This window comes from Cyprinus carpio, chromosome A4 (genome assembly GCF_018340385.1).
Source record: "Cyprinus carpio isolate SPL01 chromosome A4, ASM1834038v1, whole genome shotgun sequence".
Taxonomy (NCBI): Eukaryota; Metazoa; Chordata; class Actinopteri; order Cypriniformes; family Cyprinidae; genus Cyprinus; species Cyprinus carpio.
The window spans coordinates 34,922,554-34,948,142 of NC_056575.1; the positions used below are offsets into that span (position 1 = coordinate 34,922,554).

The window sequence follows — 25,589 nt, forward strand, 5'->3', positions numbered from 1 at the left end:
TTTAGATATACCTAAGTTGTCGAAATGCTACAAAAGAATCTCAGGAGGTCCATATTTGTTTTTCAGGGCCCCCTGTCCCACCGGTGACAGTACGGGTCAGTGCGCAGTCCATGGTCATCAACCATTTCTCCATTCTGTTTAAGTTCAACTGCAGCTGGTTCAGTGATGCTAATGGGGCTATTCGTTTCTTCACAATAATTGTCACTGAGTCAAATGGTACCAGTCATTTTTAATCTCAGTTTCTTCAGCTGAGTTTAGCATAATTTATGCCAATATTATTGCTGTTTGTCTGTGGTTATGTCTTAACTCTGTAAAACTGAATCTAGTCTTCTTTTATTTCATTTACAGATGTTGATAATATCCTCCCAGAGCAAAGACATCCTTTGCCATCTTATCTAGACTACAGACAAAACCGCTTCATCAAAGCATATCAGACTGGCTACTTTCACAGCCTGTGTGCCAAGGGATCTGACAGCAAGATCCGTGTTTTTGAGATGAACCTTGGAGCAGGGATGAAACATCTGGGGGGAGCATGCAAATGGGATCCAGAATCTATCCAACATGGAATGCATTTCTGTGATGGGCCACTCAGATCCAGAACATCATATCGGTACTACTGAATAGCTTTATGTAAAATTTGTTGTAGTATATTACCTTAAATTGAAGCGTGTAATGTTCATCCATCTCAATATCAGTGTTTTATTAAAAATATGTGTCTTCATATTAAAAAATTGTATGCTGCAGCATAACAAAACTGATAATAAGCATTTTTTAAAAAAAAAAAAAATGCTCTCATATTCACTCATATTATTCAAAACCTGTATGATGTTCATTCTTCTGTGGAACATCAAAGGAGATGTTTAGAATAATGTTTATGGTGTTCTTTTTTGTACAGTGATAGAGAATGTTGATGGGTCCTGTCAAGCTCTAAAAATGAACAAAAAGTGATTACACTAAAATAATATAGCATTAAAATATTATATAAATGTGACAGGTTTGGAATGATATGAATATGAGTAAATGAGGACAAAATTTAAATTTTTAACTGAAATAATTTTCAAATCAGGTTTAAGATGTGTAATTCTAAATATTCTTACTTTACTGTCTCAGATTAAGTGTTCGTGCCTTCACTCAATTGTTTGATGAAGAGAACAAAGAATGTGCGCATCCCCTTTACACCGACACTTACCTTTCCCTCCCATTATTAACTCAATCAGGTAAGACACTGTTGTTTTTTAGTGTTAAGAATCAGCAGGACAGTTGAGTTTAGGATTGTTGAGATGAGAACATGACACGGGTCAGAATCAAACCAGTTCCCCATGTGCAATACCACTGTGCTATGACTTTAACCTACATTTTTTTTATTAAGTAGTGTAATTTCTCATGTTTTTGTCATTCAGCACCATAAAATGGCCTCACAGGAGGAATCACTGCTGCTACGTTTCTAGTCGCCATGGTGTTCGCTGTGACTGCCTTTCTCATTTACAGAAAGAGGGCTCACAAAATGTGAGTACACACAAACACTTTTGTTAACACACAATGTTTGTTATTGTGCCGATGTTTATTTGTGTGTGTTTGTTCTTCAAGAGCCATGCAGGAAAGTCCAGTGATGAAAATGTGCATGTGGAAAGCGCTGCCTACCTCACAGATGTGCTCAGGCATAAGGAGGTACCAAAATACTTCAATTCTCTATATTTTAATGAGAGGAAAATACATAATAGTGATATTTATAAATCATATTTTGTACAACTGATGTTTTTGTGAAGACAAAAAACTGAGGCTAAACTCCTTAAAAACAAGTTTTTTCATAAATTAAAAAATTTGAAACATTATTATTATAAGCATGAATGTTATTGATTTAGAATTTTCACTATTTTGCACTAGCCCAGTCCAAGCAGCCCAGTTTGAGTCTCATCTTGCTAAACTTCAAGCTGATTGCAGTTACCTTCTATCTGAAGAGTTTGAGGTAATAACAAAATCAAACACTAAATATCTAAGTATCAAAGCAGTAACAGAATAGTAGACTTGATAGCCTAGTCAAGACATCATTCCACTTTAATCTAAATAAACATCTATCAGCAAATAAGATGAACTTTATCATCTGAATGCATTTTTGATTATTGCATCGACATTTACCCAATGTTGAAAAGGCCTAAAGGATGTGGGATGGACCCAAACTCAGAATGCTGCACGTCTACCTGAAAACTGAAGCAAAAATCGCTACAATAATATACTGCCTTGTAAGTAAAGACAAATGATGCTGTATGTAAAATACAAGTATTATACGTTTACATCTCAAGGTATGCTAGACTACTGCTTATACCAGTACAACTAGTGCTGGTTTGGATGATAAGTGGTGCTTTGGGGTCTTTTTCAAATGCAAAGCAGCTTGATTCTAATTAATTTAATTTTTATTAAATAATACATTTATTTATTTAACTATTATTTATTAAAAAGTAATATATATATATATATATATATATATATATATATATATATATATATATATATATATATATATATATATATATATATATATATAATATATAGTAAACAAGGACTGCTTGTAGTTTAGTCCCTCTGCTCATTAACCTCCTCACTGATTTACTGCAGATGACTCAATGCAGGTATGCATGGAGGAAGACCCCTGTTCAGACTACATCAATGCTAACTACATACCTGTGAGTTGTTCTTCATTTGATTGCTAAAGACTGGGTGAAATTGTGGGTGTTGTGGAGTATAGTAAAAGATGGAGGTTTATTGAGGATTTTATACTGACAACTTTTTTCTTTTGACTATACATTGAAAATAAGTGAGGTCCAAAACAACATTGGACCCCACAGACTTTAATTTAAAAAAAAATAATAATAATAATAATAATAATAATAAAATTACAGTTACAGTTTTTATTGCCACATGATTTGTAATATAAAATTTCTTAAAATAGTTAGAAACATGAAGTGACTTGTGACTTGAAGTGATTGCTTTTCTGACATTTTGACCATTTCTACTGCATGATGGGAAGAGAAGTAAATTAATGTAATTCGATTTTCTCAATTTTTCAACACATTGTTCATTACCTGCATTCATCAAGTTCAACCAGTTACTGTGCGAAAAAAAAAACAAGGATCAAACTAATATTTTTTTCCTTCTGAATTTAACTAAGTATAAATTTAGGAATGACTGCATGTTCCTTTGAAGATGGTGGCGCGTCCACACGCAGCGGCTTCTCTCTGTCCCGACAGAACGGTGTTTTCGTGTTTTTTGTCTTGTGAGTCGCAGTGTTTTTGTACATCGTCATCGCGTCTACCTGTCTTTAAGCATGCATACAGTCGTGAGTTTCTGCTGGATGTCGGCAGAACCGCATTTTTAGAGTTAAACTCCGCGCACGCGGAACAGCTGCGAGATCTCGGTCTGCTCCGGAGGCCTACATCATCACCGACCCCCACTGCTGCATCTCACCCACAGCGGAGGCGCCACAAGCGGCGTGAGAGGAAGCAGAAGAGGGGTAAGCGCGGAGGTATCTGGGCTAGGCTAACTGCTAACCCACACAAGCAATCTATCCCCACCATCGTACTGGCTAACGTACGCTCTTTGGACAATAAACTGGACTACATCCGATTACTACGTTCAACTCAGAGGACTGTAAGAGACTGTTGTGTTTTTGTGTTCACGGAAACATGGCTTAGCAACAGCGTTCCGGACTGCGCTATTCAGCTCGACCAGCTGACGTGCTATCGAGCGGACAGAGCTCTCATTGCGGGAGGAAATACCCGCAGCGGCAGGCTTTGTGTTTACATCAATGATGAGTGGTTCCACGATGATGTTGTGATCTGCAAACACTGCCCACCCCTGGTGGAGTTTATGATTATTAAGTGCCGGCCGTTCTATCTGCCGAGGGAATATACTGCCATACTGCTCGTTTCGGTTTACATTCTCCCGAACAACAACAACAGCAACAGGAACGATGCACTAAATGAACTGCACCAGCACATCAGTGAACAGCAGACAGCACACCCTGATGCTTTTCTCATCATAGCTGGGGATTTCAACCATGCTGACTTAAAGAGTGTGTTTCCAAAAATACACCAACACATACACTTTCCAACACGAGGTAAAAACATTTAAGACTTTGTTTACACCACACAGAGAGGAGCTTACAAAGCCCTCCCCCTCCCCCACATTGGTGCCTCAGACCACATTACTGTCATGCTAATGCCTGCATACAGACCGCTCATTAAAGTCGCCAAACCAGTTCACAAACAGATTCAAGTGTGGCCGGAAGGATCGTCAGAGGCTCTTCAAGACTGCTTTGATACAACGGACTGGAATATGTTTAAGCAGGCTGCCACTTACAATAACACCACTGACCTCCAGGAGTACTCAGAGACTATCACTGCCTACATCAACAAGTGTATTGATGATGTAACAGTCACAAAAAACCATCACTGTCCGGGCCAACCAGAAAGCCGTGGATGACAGGGGAGGTCTACAGACTCCTGGAGACGTGGAACGCTGCATTCAGAGCTGGAGATGAGGTGGGCCTGAGAACAGCCAGGGCCAACCTATCCCGCGGCATCAGAGTGGCTAAGAGACAGCACTCCAGGGAGGATAGCCCATCAAATCAGCGACAGAAGAGACACTCGGAGCCTGTGGCAGGGGATACAGACCATTACGGACTACAAGCCCCCACCACGGACCTGTGACAGCAACATCTCTCTGCTGAACGAGCTGAACACCTTCTTCGCTCGCTTTGAGAAAACAAAACAGCTCCACTGCACAGAAGAATACTCCACCTCCTCCCGGTGACCAGGTGATGACGCTGACCCCGGACAGCATGAGGAGATCCTTCAGCAGCATCAATGCATGCAAAGCTCCGGGTCCTGACAACATTCCTGGGCGTGTACTGAGAGACTGTGCAGCAGAACTCACTGATGTTTCAAAACTACCACCATCATTCCAGTCCCGAAGAAGCCATCTCCGTCCTGCTTCAATGACTACCGTCCTGTTGCACCATCCTCATGAAGTGCTTTGAACGGCTAGTCTACACCACATCAAGTCTGCCCTCCCCCCTCCTTGAACCCATTACAGTTTGCATATCGGTCCAACCGGTCGACCGATGATGCCATCGCCACTGCCCTCCACTCAGCACATACACACATACAGACAAAAAGGACTCATACGTCAGAATGCTGTTCATAGACTTCAGTTCAGCATTCAACACAATCATCCCTCAACAGCTCATTCACAAACTGGTCGAGCTGGAGCTCAACACTTCACTGTGCAATTGGCTGTTGGACTTTCTGACTGGAAGACCTCAGGCAGTACGGGTCGGCAGCAACACATCTAGCACCATCACACTGAACACTGGGGCCCCCCAAGGATGTGTGCTAAGCCCCCTCCTCTTCACTCTGCTGACCCACGACTGCACACCGTCACACAACTCCAACCTCTTCATTAATTTTGCGGATGACACGACTGTTATGGGTCTCATTAGCAACAAGGATGAGACAAACTACAGGAGTGAGGTGAGCCGCCTGGCCGGATGGTGCAGTGACAACAATCTCTCTCTGAACGTGGAGAAGACGAAGGAGATTGTTGTTGACTTCAGGAGAGTGCACACTCAGCATGGTCCCACTAACATACGATGACGTGCACCAGTCACTTTGTGCAGCATTGGTCTGCTCACTACCTCATTCAGCATGGAACTGACGTCATTCTACCACCTCATCAGTCAGTTTAAATAACTGCTCTTGAGCCCTTTTGTCACTTTAATCAGACTGAATAAGGTTTTTTTATTTTTATTTTTTTGCACTAAAAATCTTTTTATCTGCACTGTTTGTTCACTGGTTTGCACTCTATCTGCCATGTGCCTTGCGCTGCTTTATTTAACTTTATTTTTATTTTTTATTATATGTCTTTTTTACATTCCCTTATTGTATAGTTGTATCTTATATTTTATATTGATCTAGATTTTTAGGCTTCTGTATGTATGTACTGTACATGTGCTGGGGGTCTGAGAGTAATCTGAGTAATTTCGATTCTCTGTATGTATGTACTGTACATGTGGAAGAATTGACAATAAAGCAGACTTGACTTGACTTGACATGATGATTAATCACAAAACATCTATAAGATACCGAGAGACACCTTATAACTGTGAAACACAGAAACTTTTAACCCTGTTACTCAATATGTAATAGATTTGTGTGTGTGTCTATTTTACTTTGGTGTTTATTCAAAACTAAATTGCCCATATCGGCGCTTCACTCTGTATTCAGATTTGGTTTTGGTAACAGCTTAAATAACCACAGAAACTAGAAAATGAATAGAAAATGTCATAAAAACTGCTCATATAATATTTAGTTTATCCTCTTAAGGATGAAAGTCAACATTTACGGTTTATGGTCGACCACCTCCTTTTCTATCAATTTCTTTCAAAGGAATAAACTAAATATTTGTACCCTGTTCATTGAAAGTTAAGGTTGTGACGATATCCTCAGAGCAGTAAACAGTCTTTTTTTGTCTTTAGACTCAAAAGTATTTCTCTGTCTGTTTAACAGGGAAACAATTTCAAATGGGAGTATATTGCCACACAAGGGCCTCTCCCAGGTACCAAGGATGATTTCTGGCGCATGGTGTGGGAACAAAAAGTGCAAAGCCTTGTAATGGTTACCCAGTGTGTGAAGAGGGGCATGGTGAGTGTAGAGGCTTCTGGTGCTGTTTTGCTGGTGATGTGCGCTGTCTCATGCACTGATCTATATATGACTGGATCGCTCATCGCGTTCTAAACTGCCAACAGGCAGTGAAGCCACCAGAAGTGTTCGATCCGCCATCTTACTAATCCCTACTGGCAGAGAGCACCATTGAGTCACATTCAAACCGCTGTCCTAAAATCACCCGATTTGAAGCAAATCAGTCAAACTTGACTTGTTTTTATGTTATGTGAATGTAAATTAATGTTTACTTCAGATGTTATCTGAAGTGTTTACGGTCTTTTGGGGCAGTATAAGCGATATATTTAAACCGTTAAGTGGGTGTGTCTGCTGCTACTGACGACACAGGTAACGATCCAACACAAGATATAGCCAATTTCTTTATGAACATAATTATTCTGCAATTATTAAACATGAACGTATTAGTATCAGAAATGGATTTGAATATAATACAATGAATAATACAATTATGTTGTTAATGTTGCTCTATAATGAAATTAAAAGCTTAACTTACTATCTTGGAAATAAAGCTTTATGTCTTTAAATCCGTACTGTATATAGTCAGTTATTTCTCTGAATAAATTCAGATTTCAGAATGAGCACTTTGTCGTTTGTTATATATGTTGAGGTCGTGTCCTTTGATGTTTATCATGCTCATGATGTTCGCTACTGTAATGAACGTAGGTTTTTAATAAGTAGGAGAAATTCCCGACATTTAAAAAATAACCGTTTACATGCCAAGGGTGTTTGCATTGTAAGAATGTACAGAGATACTTCAGATTTAAAAACGCTGACTTGTTATGTGATGTTTTCTCATTAAAATCATACAATTTCCTATTAATTCAATAGAACGTTTACGCACACTAGGGATTACCAATATGGCGGCGCGACGGCTTCACTTTCATGACGTCATGAGCAATCCAGTTCTATATTATAGATCAGTGGTCTCATTTCATATTTTTGTGGATATGTGTATGATTCAGGTGAAGTGTGATCAATACTGGCCAACTGACAGTGAGCCTTTGTATTATGGTGATGTTGTTTTGCAACTGCAATCTGAGAATATCCTCCCAGAGTGGACCATTCGGGACTTCAAGATATCATGTGTAAGTTTCAAATAAATGGATATATTGAACAGAAATACAATCATTTATTACTTAATAGTCTTTTTTAATGGTAAATTGTAAAACAAAAATGTTGGGTCATATTTCACTCCATAATCAAAAGAAAAATAATTTGTGTACATGTAAACAAAGTACAATTAATCCACAAAGTATACTAAGTATCTGGAAATGGAAATGTGTGAAAATGTAAATTAATGTAGCGGTCCAAAAAATAGGCTTCATTTTCTTTATGCAAAATAGTATTTTTATTTTCTTTTTGGGGTAAAGTATGACCTGGACATTTCTTTGCCAGATTCAACAGATTTGGAAACCTGTTTTGAAAGTTATTTTTGCAACTTTGTAATTGCAATTTAGTGGTACAGAAACTCTTTTAAACATATATGGAGAAATTAATGACTGAATGAATGAAGAAAATAGCAACTAGTAGTAGATTTGGGATAGTTTTGGAAGATGAGATGACATGATGCAAGGTCTTTTTTCAGGAGGGGCAGTTGAGATACCCCAGGACGGTGCGTCAGTTCCATTACACCATTTGGCCAGATCACGGTGTACCGGAAACAACCCAATCACTTGTTCAGTTTGTGCGAACAGTCAGAGATTACATTGACAGGACAACCAGTCCTGGAGTCACTGTAGTACACTGCAGGTATCTGTGTATCACCTAAACATCTTTAACGGACATTTTAGGGTGTTTACATTCAAAATATATTTACAATGGATATGCTTTTCTCTCTCTCAGTGCTGGTGTGGGCCGAACTGGCACTTTCATTGTGCTGGATCGTGTTTTACAGCAACTTGACAGGAACTGCACAGTGGACATTTATGGATGTGTGTTTGATCTACGCCTGTATCGCTCATACATGGTACAAACTGAGGTATGAGTATATCTGAATAGTGACATCAGCAACGTTTATACTGGTGTCAGACTAACACTGGTTAATGAAATAATTCCAGTTAAAGCTAATCTAAAGTACTGCTGCCATACACAGTACCTATGGCAACACTGGAACTGAGAAAAATGGCTTTTTGATTGATTTTCTGTCATTATAGTTGTAGTGTGGACTTCCCTGTTCTCATAGAATTAGGGCCCTATTTTATCGATCTAAGTGCATGGTCTAAAATGCACGGCGCAGGTGCACTCAGGGCACCGAATCCACTTTCGCTAGTTTGACGACGGGAAAACGCCTGGGCGCATGGTCTAAAAGGGATGTCCCTATTCTCTAAACTTGTTGTCAGTGCTGCCACATGACTTTTATTAATCGATACTGAATCACTACATTTTATTTCTCAGCAAGGAGGGGGGTAAAATTGCTGTTTTTAAGTAACTAAAGTCATTGTTTGTAGAAAGAGACACAGACGTAAACAATTTAGACATCTCTCTCTCTCTCGCTCTCTAAATGGTCATCTTTGAGAAAAAAAAAATTTGAGTCGTTTGCATCACTGGATATAGCTGTCGGTCATTTAACATTTATATCATAAACGTATCATTAAAAGTTGACTAATGATTTGCAGCTTTATCTTACTTTGCTCTCTTTAATGTTGAACTGAGGCTTTGCACTCTGCTTTTGTCAACAGTAAACACCACCTACTTTGATTTGATTGGCCAACTCAGTCATTTTGACATTGACGAGCGCTGTTAGACCACTGAGGCTTTGATCTGAAGTGCCTAGTATGTGCAGCGGTCGCGCGTGTCCTTAGACTTAGACTTAGAAATTTTGTCATTATTCACTTACCCCCATGTTGTTCCAAACCCGTAAAAGCTTTGTTCGTCTTCGGACCACAATTTAAGATATTTTGGATGAAAACCGGTAGGCTTGAGACTGTCTCATAGACTGCCAAGTAAATAACAGTGTCAAGGGCCAGGAAAGTATGAAAAGCATCGTCAGAATAGTCCATCTACCATCAGTGATTCAACTGTAACGTTATGAAGCGACGAGAATACTTTTTGTACACGAAGAAAACAGAAATAATGACTTTATTCAACAATTCCTCTCCTCTGTGTCTCTTCAAGTAAGCGTAGCGCCATTTTGGCAAATCTGAGCAGAACGCAGTTGGCGAATGCTCTTCTGTGTCAGCCGCATCACAAGGATATGTTTTTTATGTGTATTTACGCTTTGGTTTGAAAGAAAACAGCGCATCGGTGCAGCGCGGCTGACACAGAAGAGCGTACGTATTCTCGTCGCTTCATAACGTTACAGTTGAATCACTGATGGCAGATGGAGTATTCGGACAGTCACAAGCCTCCCGGTTTTCATCCAAAATATCTTAAATTGTGTTCCGAAGATGAACAAAGCTTTTACGGTTTTGGAACGACATGGGGTGGGGGTAAGTGATTAATGACAAAATTTTGCAGTGGAGTAACCCTTTAAATAACAAAGATATAATAATAGAATAAATAATATCGCGTCAGACTTTAGACCAGGTTTAAGTTAGTCTATTAACCAAACAAAAACATCAACTTTACAACAACACACCCAAACACACACAAATAGGTGCAAATGCATTTGCTATTTTAAACAACGTAGTGCACCCATTGGCATGAATCAGCGCTATTTTAAACAACGTAGTGCAGTACTGGAAAATGAGAACTGCATCGGGCTAAAACTAGCAAAAACACTTGCCACACCTTGTGCCGGGTGTATGATAGGGCCCTTAGAGTTGTCGTCTTTGGCATGAATCAGCCATAAGTCAGATAATAGTCACCCAAATAATTTTGTAATAAGTCACCCGAATTCAGCTTACATAGTGATTTCAGAATTGCATAATCATGTAGTTACACTATTTTGCCTCTAGATTTCATGAAATGTGTGAATTGGTTTATAAGCACCCTAATTAGATGGACTTCTCTTTTGCAGTCTCAGTATGCTTATATCCATCAGTGTGTACGGGATGTTTTGAGGGCTCGTAAACTTCACTGTCAACGAGATAACCCTCTTTTCCCCATCTACACCAACTTGTCATGAAGGTAAGTATGTGTTTGTTTCACTTAGACTTACATATCCATATTCTGTGTGTGTGCGTGTGTGTGTGTGTGTATCCATGCTCACTCAAACAAATACCATTTTTTAAGTGATATTTCAAAATTCACATATACAATATATATATTAGTGGTGGGCATAGATTAATATATACAATATATATATTAGTGGTGGGCATTTATTAATTTTTTTAAATCTAGATCAATCTTGGAATTAATCTAGATTAATCTAGATAAAATGGCTCATTTGAATTCTGGCCGAAGGCATTCAAATTATGTTCAATAAGATGTACTTGTTAGCATACTGTAGAGCTGTGCTGCACTCAAACATAGTAGTTTGACGATGACTCCTCCCCTGCGCTACATTGCTTGGCCCGGCATCTTCCGCATTAGGTGAGGGATGCTTTGCGTTTAGGTGGTACTTGACACTGGAAGAACTCCTACAGTAAACTAATTCCGCATTGCACAAGTTGCAAACAACCTTACGCCTGTTTCACACATACTCCGTCTGCAGTGCGTATGCGTTGCATTTTTTTTACGCACCCATGTTAACGGATTCCAGCGTTCACGCGGTTGTGGTCCGTCAGTGCGTTCCAGGAGCAGTGCGTCTGCAGCGCATGACAGCACATTGTTCGCGGTAAAAATTAACATGGATTGACACGAAAATGCAGTAATTTCACAATAAATGTATACTAATTAAAGCCTACTGTGTTTCACACGCAACACATGGGTTTTGGCTAGGTTTAAAACAAGAAAAAGAGCACCTTTAGATAAACGAGGCAACATTATATAGGCCTATGCACTTTTATGGAAGCAGAAAAACAACGTTCATTAAGAACCGTGCGATTGCTTGTAATAAAGATTTAAATGCAAAAGGCACAAGAGTCGACTGTTTCCTGTCAGTGGTGCTTTAATTTTAAACATTTGCGATATCCCAACAAGAAAAGTAGGCTAATTGTTGTGGTTTAAATGTTTTGCCGCTTGCTTGAGCAGCTTATTATACAAACCTAGAAGTCAAATGCATGAATAATATGTTGTTTATATTTAAGTTTAAACTAATGTTTATGATTATGAAAGACTGTTACTGTTCTGTGATAAGAGTCACAATTTTTAAAAAAAAATTTTTTTAACATGGTTTGAAATATAGAATGATGAACAAATGTTGTGTTTGTGGACTAAACAGCCGTGGATCAGTAGCGGACTGCGAATGCTTCCTGTGTGAAAGCACAATGAGTCCGTGCTGCTTCTGCACCACATACGTAACGCACACGAACTGCATACGCACTGCAGACGGAGTATGTGTGAAACAAGCGTGAGTCTTGTCGAGGGTTTTTTTTTGGGTAGCTTGGTAATTTCACAGTAGGCATACACACAGGTTCGAAGACTCGTTCTCGCCTCCTACAGTGCAATTCGTCTAGGTATACATCCACGCTAAACTACCACGGTGAAAGTCATCATAGCTTGCGTAGTATACACCCAGCTCCCAACCCAACTTTGAGAATAGATTAACGGTGATATTTTTTTATCGCCCAATAAGAGTCTCACGTTAACGCAGCACGTTAACGCCGATAACGGCCCACCACGTTAACGCCGATAACAGCCCACCACGATAACGGCCCACCACGTGCCCTCCATAATCTGGAACAGTAAAGACAAAATTGCTTCCTCTGCTGTGGAGTCAAGATATTTGTTGCAAATATGATTAAAAGATGAATATGCAATAAAACTACAGAATGTCACATTTTATTATTAGGTCTTTCGACACATACATGTTTTACCAAATAAAAAGGACAGCACTTTTAGAGTTCATCCCACTATTTGATGTGGGCATAAGTATTGGAACAGTTGAATTTAAGGAAGATGTAAAAGATTAAAAGCTAATATTTAGTTGCAGATCCCTTGCATGCAATCAGAGCAATGAGTCTGCAACCCATAGACATTACCAGACACTTGGTCTTATGCTTTGAAATGCTTTTCCCAGCCTTTAATGCAGCCGATTCCAACTGTTGCTTGTTTTGAGGAGTTTCTGTCTTTAGTCTCCTCTTCAGCTGGTGAAATTAATGTTCAATCTGATTTGAATCTGGAGATTGATTTGAGCAATCTAAGACTTTACATTTCTTTGCCCTGATAAAGTCCTTAACTGAACTGGCAGGGTGTTTTGGGTCATTGTCCTGATCCAATATGAAGTGCTTTCTAATGAGTTTGGTGGCATTTTCTTGAATATTGGTAGCAAAGACCCTTCCAAATTCATTCTGCTACTTCCATCATACATTAAGTCATCATTAAAAGTAAGAGGTCCTGTTCTAGAGACAGCCATGCATGCCCATGCCATGACACCACCTCCACCAAGCTTTACAGATGAGGTTGTGTGCCTGAGGATCATTTGCAGTTCCCTTCTTTCTCCACACTTTTGCTTTCCAATCACTTAGATAAAGGTTCATCTTTGTCTCATCTGTCCATCAACTCCAAAACTCTACTGGCTCACATTTGTGAAGAATCTTGCCTTTCTATTTTTGGTACTGATCAGAGGTTTACATCTTGCTGTGTAGCTTCTGTAATTCTGTGTCAAATTCTCATGTGGACTGTAGAGCATCACCCCAGCTTTCTGGAGGTTTTTGGTGATTTTACAGACATGTATTTTAGGGTTCATTTTCACAGCTTTTATGAGTTGTCTGTCATCAACTACTGTTGTTTTTCTCAGCCGATCAGGTCGTCGTTGGTTGCTGATGTCGCCGGTAGTTTCCAAACTCTTCTTTTAGCATCCAAATTGCTTGCTTTTCTTTCAGAGTCAGGTTCCTCGTCTTCATCCTGGTTTCTGTGTGTCATCATCGAATGCAAGTCTTAGAATGCAGAAGCAATGGATATAACTGATAAGACACGTTCCCTGCTTTTAATATCTGAAGAATTAATGCAACAGGACACAGCTGAACACTTAGAAAGACCTGTGAGGCAACTGTTCCAATACTTATGCTCACATCAGATAGGGAGATGAAACTCTAACAGTGCTGATCTTCTTAGGTGGTAAAACATCTTTGTGTTGAATCACCCGGATAATAAAATGTGACATTCTGTAGTTTTGTCTCATATTCATCTTTTTTAATCATATTTACAGATTTCTTGACTCCACAGCAAACAGAACAATTTTGTCTTTACTGTTCCAATACTTATGGAGGGCACTGTATATATATATAAAAATGTTCCAATCGATTTCCGATAGACCAAATCAAGTCCCACGCTACATTTATTTATTTATTTATTTATTTATTTATTTCGTTTATATAGCTGGTAAGTAAGAAGAGGAAAGTAAAAGTAAAAATAAAAATAAGATGCAATTTCATTTTCATGCCGACTTTAAATTTGAGCATAAATGTCTTGATCTTATGTAATATTATCTATTTTATCTGTGTGTGTATACAGGATCATGAAGACTTTCCTCTATATTGAACGAGAACAGAAAAGACACTTTTGTTATTTATCTATTGTTTTAATAGCAGTGCATAACAAAGATATATGCTTTATTTTTATACAACTTTTTCATGACATACTTATGTATTTCAGTTCATACTTATGTACCTCTGTTTATAATTATTTATGTTTTTATGCTACTTTCATATAATAAATTGTATTTAGACTACTGGCACTTATTGGACTTTACTATCAATTTTCTTAAATGCTTAATGCATGGCATACAAAGTGTGAACTTCCTTCTGTAGCTGGGATAGTGCTGGGCGGTATACCGGTTTACACCGAAAACCGGTGTATATTTTCGTTACGATATTAATTTTTAAGATACCGCCATACCGATGTATTTAATTACTCAATGTTCGGAACGTATGCTGCGCTGCGCCGCGGCCGCGTCTAAGCAGCTTCAGACGGACCCTCCACAATATATAACATCCAAAAAACAGTACGCGAGCGCTGCGTCCGAAATCGAATACTTCCCTACTATATAGTATGCGAAAAACAGTACGCGAGCAGAGTAGTATGTCCGAAATCATAGAATTCGAAAAACAGTAGGCGAAAAAAGTACCCGGATGACCTACTACTTCCGGAGAGATTCCGAAGTGCACATACGGTGGACACTTTACTATCCCATGATGCCTCGGGGGAGGATTTGTCGTCGTTATTTTTGAAAATGGGCGGAAAGGCGGAGACGCGGCTCTATTCAAGTGTAAGTTCTTTATAAAACAATTTTTGTTTTTTTGTGGTTAAATTGTATTTGTTTAACATCATATAAGTAAACGGTTATCTTGTTAAAGTTTAAAAAATGTAAATTGAGGGTGTCCTTTTCCAGCCAATTCAGAAAAAATATAGTTTTATCATTATTATTACGGAATAGTCCGGGCTAATGTAAATCATCTAACTAACACTGTTTTCTTTAAACAAAGACGTTCGTTGTTTAGCAGTTTAATGAGATGGTTACAAAACTGCAGTAAACTAAAAACGTTTTTATTTCTCCTTTACCAGTGTTGATATTATGCACTATTTGTTGGTTACATAGCAAGCTGCTGTGTTAACAACTGTTAACAAGTTACCTCAGCTTTTCCATGTAACATTAATAGATTGACCATGGTTCATCACGTCTGTGCTGATTTTGCAGGGGACTGATGAACACACCCGTGCTCTAATACAGTGGAGAGTTGGCTAATGAAGCCCTCTTCACTGGAAAGAGAAATGCTGCAATTAAAGGTTTTGAGTAAGTAACGTTATACAAGACAAATGTAATATGTTAATTATTCTAGTGTAGATTCAATGGTAAGTTAGTTGTAGATGTTAAAATTTCTACTCAAGCTCTTACTAAATTCCTTTTATGCTTGATTTCTGTGCATTTATTGCAGAGTTTTTTATCACAGAGCAGAGGCTGGAGGGCAAAATGTCTGCTCTTCAGATAAAAAAAAAATGGGAGAACCTTAAACAAAAATATAAAGTAAGATTTTTTTTTTTATTATTATTGTAGTTCACCCTAAATGAGAATTCTGTCATGATTGAATCATGCTCATGTTTGGCCTGTAATGCGATCATTTAACAAATGATATGTTTTACAATGTAATTGACTGTCTTGATATTCTGTTTTCAAATATTTGTAGGATCTGAAATGTCCACACGACTGGGGTGAGCACCTGAGGATGGGGGGGGGGTTACAGCAGCATCCTGGAAAATGGTATTCTGCCATGGATGAGGCAATAGGGGGCAGACCCTCCATCACACCACCCACCCTTATTGCCTCATCTGGCCCGGATGTTGCTGTTACCTCTCCATATCCTCAGTGAGGTTAGAGCGTGAAAGAGTAGGGAGGAAAAAGGAAAAGATTTTGAGGAGCTGATCCGAGAGATGGAGGAGAGGGAAGCTGAAAGAGAAGAGATGATGCCATTGAAAGGGAGGAGAGGCGATGGAGAGAGATGGAGGAAAAGGAGGGAAAGAAAAGAAAAAGAGCGACGAGAGCATGAGAAGAGACTAGAACAGGAAGCCAGATAAAGAGAAGAAAGAAGAGACAGAGAAGTGAGAGAGAGAGAGAAAGGGAGACAAAAGAGAGAGAGGAAAGATTTCTTCAGCTGTTAGAACTAATTGCAAAAAAATAAAGGAATCAAATGATACACACTCTCTTTCATTTATTGGTTAGTAAGTTGTGTGTCATGCTGGTTTTGCAAGTTTTATTACAAAACACTTAATTCCCAGGGATTTGCATTAGCTAGATTGTCAGTTGTAAAGTGCTTAATATGTGGCATTGAGTAATTAATATTTTTTAAGTGTTTTGTATTTTTGTAGCAGATTTCCAGATGGTTTTGAAAACAAGTGCCGCACTGTAGAGAAATGCCCACACACTTCAGACACCGGTTAAAATGTATTTGTTTTATTTTTGTGTATTTAACTTTTAAACGGATACAGAATACAAAGCTTAAAACAAAACAAAATCACATAATTTTGGCATAAAGTACTATAATAGAGCTTAAAGCACCACCAAAAGAAAAAGTATTTTTACATTTTTATTATAGTGTCATGATGAGGAAAGAAAATTAACTTCAGCAGCTTCAGTAAGGTAATTTTCACAGGTTTCTTAAAGATCTAAAGGGACTTTGATACTAGCAATGTCATTGTAGGGCATCGCTTTTAAAATAACTCAATATATGTTCCTTTCAAAGCATGTGTACAAGATGAGGACTTTACACCTTGGGTAATTTTGGATTTGGATTTGAAGTAAATAATTTGTAATTAAGCTCAAGTATGTGATATGTAGTTAGAATGTTAAAGATTTGGTATACAAATTCACACACAGCCTAAGGCAGTGTGCCAGTGGTTGGTGGGTGTCACCTCTAGGGACCACTGTAGCTCCGAGATCCCCTGTCGATTAGCCTGGGTCTGCAATATCCCCAGTTACCATGTGCAGCCGCGAGGAGGCCCGACAGGAGTCTTGGTGATGGAGAGGCTTTGTCCAGCGGCAGTGAGCTGTAAGACAGAGGGATGCACACAGATGGCCATGCACCTCTCTAACTACTACTACTGCACTGTACGCATCACAGCACCCTGTGGCTGTGCCCACCACACACACACCTAACTATTTACATAATAACTAACATAGACAAGCTGGAACACTGTCAATAAGAACAAGAACTGATTTTAAACCTGTGTTAAGTGTCCTACAGGTAATCGTGCTCATGAAGAGCAGGCACACAGTTGCCAGGTGCAGACCACCGCTGCAGCTAAATCGTCCCGCACATGCTCTCCTGCGCTGGCTTCTGTGTTGCAGGGTTCAGGTGGGCCATCGCCATCCTCCGCAACTTCTGGATCAACTATGTCCCCATTACTAAGACAGAGGTTGTGGAAGCACCGTACAGCATGCTATGACATCTGGCACAAAAGCAGGGCTGACTTCCAGTGCCTTGAAAAAAGATGGAACGCCAGCGTGTTTTCCGCATCCCGAAGGCCCTCTCGACGATGTTCCGTGCCGAGAATGCTTCCTGTTGTAGCGAGCCTGTACAGCATTCTGTACAGGCTCTCTGTATGGCGTCATGAGGCAGATGGGCGCACTCAGGCACGGATACCCACCCCCCCCATCTCCAAGGATGCATTTTCTGCAGGTGGAAACAGGCGGCCAGTGTACACAGGGCTGTTCTTCAGCACCCTGGCATCGCGCACAGACCCAGGATACCCCACAAAAATGTCGAGGAACTTCCCCTGGTGGGCAGTGATGGCCTGCAGCTGTACAGAATTAAAGAGCTTCCGATTTAAAGTAGCACTGCACATCACTTGCTGGTGGTTTACAATGCGGATTGTGACAGCCATCTATAGCACCAGCTACTACTCTGAAAGCTGGAGACCCTGCCAGCTGGGCAAAACCTGCTCCCACCGCCTCCAGGTCATCCGCACTGGGGGGGGGGAAAGCGATGAGTTGCCTCAAATCCCTTGATGACTGCCTTGCTCATTCTGGGCACAATGTCGTGCACAGTAGACTTCGGGGCTGTCCAAAAAGGTGAGTGACACTATCCCGGTATGTATGAGGCTGCATGGGCCAGCCAGTAAAGGAACACCGCACCTCAACGTCCTTTTGCCCAGCCATGGTCGCATTCAGGTTTCACTGCAGCAATCAAGGATTGGATGGACTGCCGTGAAAGTCGGAGACTCTATCAATTTTCTTCATACTTATGTACCTCTGTTTATAATTATTTATGTTTTTATGCTACTTTCATATAATAAATTGTATTTAGACTACTGGCACTTATTGGACTTTACTATCAATTTTCTTAAATGCTTAATGCATGGCATACAAAGTGTGAACTTCCTTCTGTAGCTGGGATAGTGCTGGGCGGTATACCGGTTTACACCGAAAACCGGTGTATATTTTCGTTACGATATTAATTTTTAAGATACCGCCATACCAATGTATTTAATTACTCAATGTTCGGAACGTTATGCTGCACCGCGGCCGCGGCACACTGTTTCAGACGGACCCTTTACAATGTTGCACTTCTAAGCAGCGACAGCGGCGCTGCGTCCGAAATCGAATACTTCCCTACTATATAGTATGCGAAAAACAGTACGCGAGCAGAGTAGTATGTCCGAAATCATAGAATTCGAAAAACAGTAGGCGAAAAGTACCCGGATGACCTACTACTTCCGGAGAGATTCCGAAGTGCGCATACGGTGGACACTTTACTATCCCATGATGCCTCGGGGGAGGATTTGTCGTCGTTATTTTTGAAAATGGCGGAAAGCGGAGACGCGGCTCTATACAAGTGTGTAGTTCTTTATAAAAATTTTTTTGTTTTTTTGTGGTTAAATTGTATTTGTTTAACATCATATAAGTAAACGGTTATCTTGTTAAAAAAGTTTAAAAAATGTAAATTGAGGGTGTCCTTTTCCAGCCAATTCAGAAAAAATATAGTTTTATCATTATTATTACGGAATAGTCCGGGCTAATGTAAATCATCTAACCTAACACTGTTTTCTTTAAACAAAGACGTTCGTTGTTTAGCAGTTTAATGAGATGGTTACAAAACTGCAGTAAACTAAAACGTTTTTATTTCTCCTTTACCAGTGTTGATATTATGCCACTATTTGTTGGTTACATAGCACGCTGTTGTTAACAACTGTTTAACAAGTTACCTCAGCTTTTCCATGTAACATTAATAGATTGACCATGGTTTCATCACGTCTGTGCTGATTTTGCAGGGACTGATGAACACACCCGTGCTCTAATACAGTGGAGAGTGGCTAACGAAGCCCTCTTCACTGGAAAGAGAGAAATGCTGCAATTAAAGGTTTTGAGTAAGTAACGTTATACAAGACAAATGTAATATGTTAATTTATTCTAGTGTAGATTCAAATGGTAAGTTAGTTGTAGATGTTAAAATTTCTACTCAAGCTCTTACTAAATTCCTTTTATGCTTGATTTCTGTGCATTTATTGCAGAGTTTTTATCACAGAGCAGAGGCTGGAGGGCAAAATGTCTGCTCTTCAGATAAAAAAAAAATGGGAGAACCTTAAACAAAAATATAAAGTAAGATTTTTTTTATTATTATTGTAGTTCACCCTAAAATGAGAATTCTGTCATGATTGAATCATGCTCATGTTTGGCCCTGTAATGCGATCATTTAACAAATCATATGTTTTACAATGTAATTGACTGTCTTGATATTCTGTTTTCAAATATTTGTAGGATCTGAAATGTCCACAGACTGGGGTGAGCACTGAGGATGGGGGGGGGGTTACAGCAGCATCCTGGAAATGGTATTCTGCCATGGATGAGGCAATAGGGGGCAGACCCTCCATCACACCACCCACCCTTATTGCCTCATCTGGCCCGGATGTTGCTGTTACCTCTCCATCCTCAGTGAGGTTAGAGCGTGAAAGAGTAGGGAGGAAAAGGAAAGATTTTGAGGAGCTGATCCGAGAGATGGAGGAGAGGGAAGCTGAAAGAGAAAGAGATGCCATTGAAAGGGAGGAGAGGCGATGGAGAGAGATGGAGGAAAAGGAGGAAAGAAAAGAAAAAGAGCGACGAGAGCATGAGAAGAGACTAGAACAGGAGGCCAGAGAAAGAGAAGAAAGAAGAGACAGAGAAGTGAGAGAGAGAGAAAGGGAGACAAAAGAGAGAGAGGAAAGATTTCTTCAGCTGTTAGAAATAATTGCAAAAAAAATAAAAGAATCAAATGATACACACTCTCTTTCATTTATTTGTTAGTAAGTTGTGTCATGCTGGTTTTGCAAGTTTTATTACAAAACACTTAATTCCCAGGGATTTGCATTAGCTAGATTGTCAGTTGTAAAGTGCTTAATATGTGGCATTGAGTAATTAATATTTTGTAAGTGTTTTGTATTTTGTAGCAGATTCCAGATGGTTTTTGAAACAAGTGCCGCACTGTAGAGAAATGCCCACACACTTCAGACACCGGTAAAATGTATTTGTTTTATTTTTGTGTATTTAACTTTTAAACGGATACAGAATACAAAGCTTAAAACAAAACAAAATCACATAATTTTTGGCATAAAGTACTATAATAGAGCTTAAAGCACCACCAAAAGAAAAGTAGTATTAAAGAACATTTTTATTATAGTGTCATGATGAGGAAAGAAAATTAACTTCAGCAGCTTCAGTAAGGTAATTTTCACAGGTTTTCTTAAAGATCTAAAGGGACTTTGATACTAGCAATGTCATTTGTAGGGCATCGCTTTAAAATAACTCAATATATGTTCCTTTCAAAGCATGTGTACAAGATGAGGACTTTACACCTTGGGTAATTTTGGATTTGGATTTGAAGTAAATAATTTGTAATTAAGCTCAAGTATGTGATATGTAGTTAGAATGTTAAAGATTTGGTATACAAATTCACACACAGCCTAAGGCAGTGTGCCAGTGGTTGGTGGGTTGTCACCTCTAGGGACCACTGTAGCTCCGAGATCCCCTGTCGATTAGCCTGGGTCTGCAATATCCCCAGTTACCATGTGCAGCCGCGAGGAGGCCCGACAGGAGTCTTGGTGATGGAGAGGTTTTGTCCTGCGGCAGTGAGCTGTAAGACAGAGGGATGCACACAGATGGCCATGCACCTCTCTAACTACTACTACTGCACTGTACGCATCACAGCACCCTGTGGGCTGTGCCCACACACACACACCTAACTATTTACATAATAACTAACATAGACAAGCTGGAACACTGTCAATAAGAACAAGAACTGATTTTAACCTGTGTTAAGTGTCCTACAGGTAATCGTGCTCATGAAGAGCAGGCACACAGTTGCCAGGTGCAGACACCGCTGCAGCTAAATTGTCCCGCACATGCTCTCCTGCGCTGCCTTCTGTGTTGCAGGGTTCAGGTGGGCCATCGTCATCCTCCGCAACTTCTGGATCAACTATGTCCCCATTACTAAGACAGAGGTTGTGGAGCACCGTACAGCATGCTATGACATCTGGCACAAAAAGCAGGGCTGACTTCCAGTGCCTTGAAAAAAAATGGAACGCCAGCGTGTTTTTTCAGCATCCCGAAGGCCCTCTCGACGATGTTCCGTGCACGAGAATGCTTCCTGTTGTAGCGAGCCTGTACAGCATTCTGTACAGGCTCTCTGTATGGCGTCATGAGGCAGATGGGCGCACTCAGGCAAGGATACCCACCATCTCCAAGGATGCATTTTCCTGCAGGTGGAAACAGGCGGCCAGTGTACACAGGGCTGTTCTTCAGCACCCTGGCATCGTGCACAGACCCAGGATACCCCACAAAAATGTCGAGGAACTTCCCCTGGTGGTCAGTGATGGCCTGCAGCTGTACAGAATTAAAGAGCTTCCGATTAAAGTAGCACTGCACATCACTTGCTGGTGGTTTAATGCGGATGTGACAGCCATCTATAGCACCAGCTACTACTCTGAAAGCTGGAGACCCTGCCAGCTGGGCAAAACCTGCTCCCACCGCCTCCAGGTCATCCGCACTGGGGAAAGCGATGAGTTGCCTCAAAATCCCGATGACTGCCTTGCTCATTCTGTGCACAATGTCGTGCACAGTAGACTTCGGGATGTCAAAGGTGAGTGACACTACCCGGTATGATGCTGCATGGGCCAGCCAGTAAAGGAACACCAGCACCTCAACGTCCTTTTCCCAGCCATGGTCGCATTCAGGTTTCACTGCAGCAATCAAGGATTGGATGGACTGCCGTGAAAGTCGGAGTTTGGGGCGGAGGTCAGCTCCATCTTCAAAATACATCCGAAGAATTGGCACAGCAGCATTCAGGTGGCAGTAGATTGTAGGGCTCACAATCTGTAAACATGTATATAGTTTTATTTTAGAATACAACTTTAATTAACAAGATACTTGTTTCTTGTGTTGGCTTATTTATAAATATAGTATGTCTGTATTTATATGTATACGATCCATTTCTTATGCATGATGTATTTGAATATATGTATGCGTGTATATATTATATATATATATTATATATATTATAAATATAATGAAGACATCAGATGTAAAAGCCTCTAAGTGTCAATTGCAATTTTCTCCTAGAATTATAGGAGAAATTATTAAAATATTAAAAATTAAAATCAATTTTTTGACAAAAAAATAATTAAATTGATCAAGCTTGTATATTTAAGTTAAGTTATTTCACTAATGTTAATGAAAAAGAGCTATTGCCATTAAAATTAAATTTAAAATTGCTATTAAAATTGAACAATGAATGAATCAATAAAGATACACACATAAGTTACATATGTAACGTTAACTCTATTGATTCATTCATGTTTATTCATCGATGATAATAGCACAAGTAAATAAATTACTTTAATCCTTGCCAAAAATCAACATCTGTCATCGTTCACAGGGTTGTGTGTTTTTCTGAGGTAAAATTTATTAGCTAAATAAATGATGATACTTACGTTATTTGAGAAATTCCGTAAAAGCTCTCGACGAAGGCGTGATCTGCGAGTAGCTGACCGACGCCTCCTCTGGACTGTGAACCCGAACGACGTAAAAACGCCGATGAAGGCAGAAAGCAGAACTAAAAACATCGCTCGCAGTTGGTGCAGTCAATGGAATGGGCTCTTTAAATTTTCGCTGTTATGATACCGTATGTCACGTGACATTTCCAATATGGCGCATGTAGTACGTCCGGACTCCATTCATACTACCCGTATTCATACTATATAGAACGTACTTTTTTAACGGTCGTGAAGTACGTTCTAATTTAAATGTAGTACCTACTCACATAGTACGCGATTTCGGACGCACCAAAATAATCATTACTACTCTGGGGTCTCATTTATAAAACTATGCGTAGGATCTTTACTAAAAGTTTACGTGCGCCCAAAAGCCAAAAATGGCGTACACCAAAAAATATTCCGATTTATAAAACCGTGCGTACGCACACCTGTAAGCAATGTTCCCTTTATAAATCACAGATCACCCGCAGATGTGCGTACGTGAACCAGCCTCATATCCCGCCCTGTACACGCCCCATTTTTAACCATAAATAGTCATGCAAATCACCTCATGATTGCTGATCAGCATGTAAATGAGAGTGGAATCCCATATATACCTGGAAAACTGGCATGCGACCCGCCAATTAATTAATCCAAGAAAGTGAAAACGTGCATTTCTGTTAGCCTAATTTTAATAATGGCGACAGGTGAGAAAAGAGGAAAAAACGTAATTTCTCAGATACTGAGATTGAAACACTTGTAGGGGAGGTGGAGGCTCGGAAAACTGTGTTATTTTGGTGGCCACAGCAGTGGGGTCACTAATAAAAAGAAGCAGTGCGAGTGGCAAAGTATTGCTTCTGCCGTCAATTGTGTCAGTGGGACAGAACGGACAGTTGCAGAATTAAAGAAAAAATGGTCCGACCTGAAGGTATATACAAATTTTTTTTTTACCAACATATTACATTTGTGTTTTATTAGGCTATATACCTATATAAATAGCAATATTGATTTTCAAAAAGTTTTATTTACATGTGCTTACAGTATGCAAAATATGTGAAATAAAGATTCTCATTCATTCAAGGTGGAGGCAAAGAGAAAACTGTCCTCCCACCGCCAGAGCGTGGCTGCAACTGGTGGGGGCCCATGTACAGCTGATCTCACATCAGTGGACAGCAAAATCGCGGCTATAATTGGGGAGGTCAGCGTGTGTGGTATTGTGTCGGAAAAGGAGGGAGACACTGACGTGACTGAAACCACAGAGGAGCAAGGTTAAAACCGATTTTTAATCATTAACGCTGTACATTTGAGTGTGTGGGGTGATAAATGGATAAATGTTGCCAAATTGTTTGTCCTCCAGTCCTTCCGGAGTCTGAAGCTGTAAATGAACAGGAGGTTCAGGGTGAGGGGTTCTCAGATGCAGATGCACAGCGTCCGGCTCAAAGCAGTGCCCCTTCTGCGTCTGGCACGTCCAAAAGTGGTCGGGTACTCACTGACGCAGTCCTGCAGTTACAGCGAGAGACAATAAACGCTGTCAACGGGGTTGGCAGATGAGCTACGGCAGATGAGAGAAGTGATGCAAGAAATTGCACACAATCATTAAAAGATGCAGTTAAAACATGAACCTTGAGTTTTGTCTTTCTTTACAAACGCCGCATGACATCCTCACGGATTCTTGCACCTCGTTGATATCCCTCTTGTCGGCCAGGGGGCTGTGGCTCGGGGTCGTAATGCTGGGGTAGAGGGAGATCAGGAGGGAGAGGAATACCGTTTCTCAGTGCTATATTGTGCAAAACACCACACGCCCTGACAATCTTGCACACTTTTGCTGGATGGTATAAAAGTCTGCCACCCGAGGCATCCAGAGCACGCCATCTGCATTTCAGGATGCCGATGGCACGCTCCACAACTGCGCGGGCACGAGAGTGGACCTCGTTATAATGAGTTTCCTCTGCGCTCTGCGGGTTTAAAAAATGGGGTGAGGAGCCAGCGTCTCAGGGGGGTAGCCACTGTCGCCTGCAGGTTATAATTATATTAAAAACAATTGTTACGGTTTCTACTTTTTAATATTGTTAAACTCACCAAGAAGCCAGCCATCACGTACTGCGCCTGCATTTAGTCTGTTCCCTACACTGCTATGTGTCAAGATAAAGGAATCATGTGTTGAACCAGGCCAGCGTGCCACAATGTTTGTGAGGGTCATGTTGGAGTCACATATGATTTGCACATTAATAGAATGCACATGCTTTCTATTAACATAAGCAAATTCATTTTCAGATGGTGCCCTTATAGCAACATGAGTGCAGTCAATTGCGCCGATTACATTTGTGAAACCAGACATTGCTGCAAATTGCGTTTTAAGTTTCGGCCTGTTCT

The 25,589-nt window shown here is 40.1% G+C and overlaps 1 protein-coding gene and 3 long non-coding RNA genes across 6 annotated transcripts in view; 3 read left to right on the forward strand and 1 right to left on the reverse strand.

The window, feature by feature from the left end:
- LOC122140782 (receptor-type tyrosine-protein phosphatase beta-like) overlaps window positions 1-6,698 on the forward strand; it is a 32,293-nt gene extending 25,595 nt beyond the window's left edge. Inside the window, exons 17-24 of one of the 2 annotated variants that reach the window (XM_042745719.1) lie at window positions 67-216; window positions 349-610; window positions 1,401-1,506; window positions 1,588-1,668; window positions 1,885-1,966; window positions 2,150-2,240; window positions 2,614-2,681; window positions 6,564-6,698. In XM_042745719.1, coding sequence (XP_042601653.1) covers window positions 67-216; window positions 349-610; window positions 1,401-1,506; window positions 1,588-1,668; window positions 1,885-1,908 — 623 coding nt within the window. In that variant the 3' untranslated portion in view covers window positions 1,909-1,966; window positions 2,150-2,240; window positions 2,614-2,681; window positions 6,564-6,698. Of the gene's footprint in view, window positions 1-66; window positions 217-348; window positions 611-1,110; window positions 1,218-1,400; window positions 1,507-1,587; window positions 1,669-1,884; window positions 1,967-2,149; window positions 2,241-2,613; window positions 2,682-6,563 lie in introns of those variants that run through there. The other variant, XM_042745727.1, reaches the window with a different exon arrangement.
- An 8,729-nt stretch (window positions 6,699-15,427) lies between these two features.
- LOC122140785 lies at window positions 15,428-20,775 on the forward strand. Of its 2 annotated transcripts, none has more exons than XR_006157362.1 (2): window positions 15,428-15,513; window positions 19,725-20,775. It is a non-coding gene; the product is annotated as an uncharacterized LOC122140785 (long non-coding RNA). The 2 variants fall into 2 exon arrangements; XR_006157361.1 differs by lacking the exon at window positions 15,428-15,513 and adding an exon at window positions 19,501-19,580.
- Window positions 20,776-23,779: 3,004 nt separating this feature from the next.
- On the forward strand, window positions 23,780-24,753 carry LOC109076775. The gene is made up of 3 exons (XR_006157358.1): window positions 23,780-24,144; window positions 24,298-24,484; window positions 24,574-24,753. It is a non-coding gene; the product is annotated as an uncharacterized LOC109076775 (long non-coding RNA).
- LOC109102546 lies at window positions 24,575-25,538 on the reverse strand. Its single transcript, XR_006157360.1, has 3 exons — window positions 25,296-25,538; window positions 24,839-25,171; window positions 24,575-24,716 (listed from the first exon to the last, which is right to left on the reverse strand). It is a non-coding gene; the product is annotated as an uncharacterized LOC109102546 (long non-coding RNA).
- Window positions 25,539-25,589: the final 51 nt, after the last annotated feature.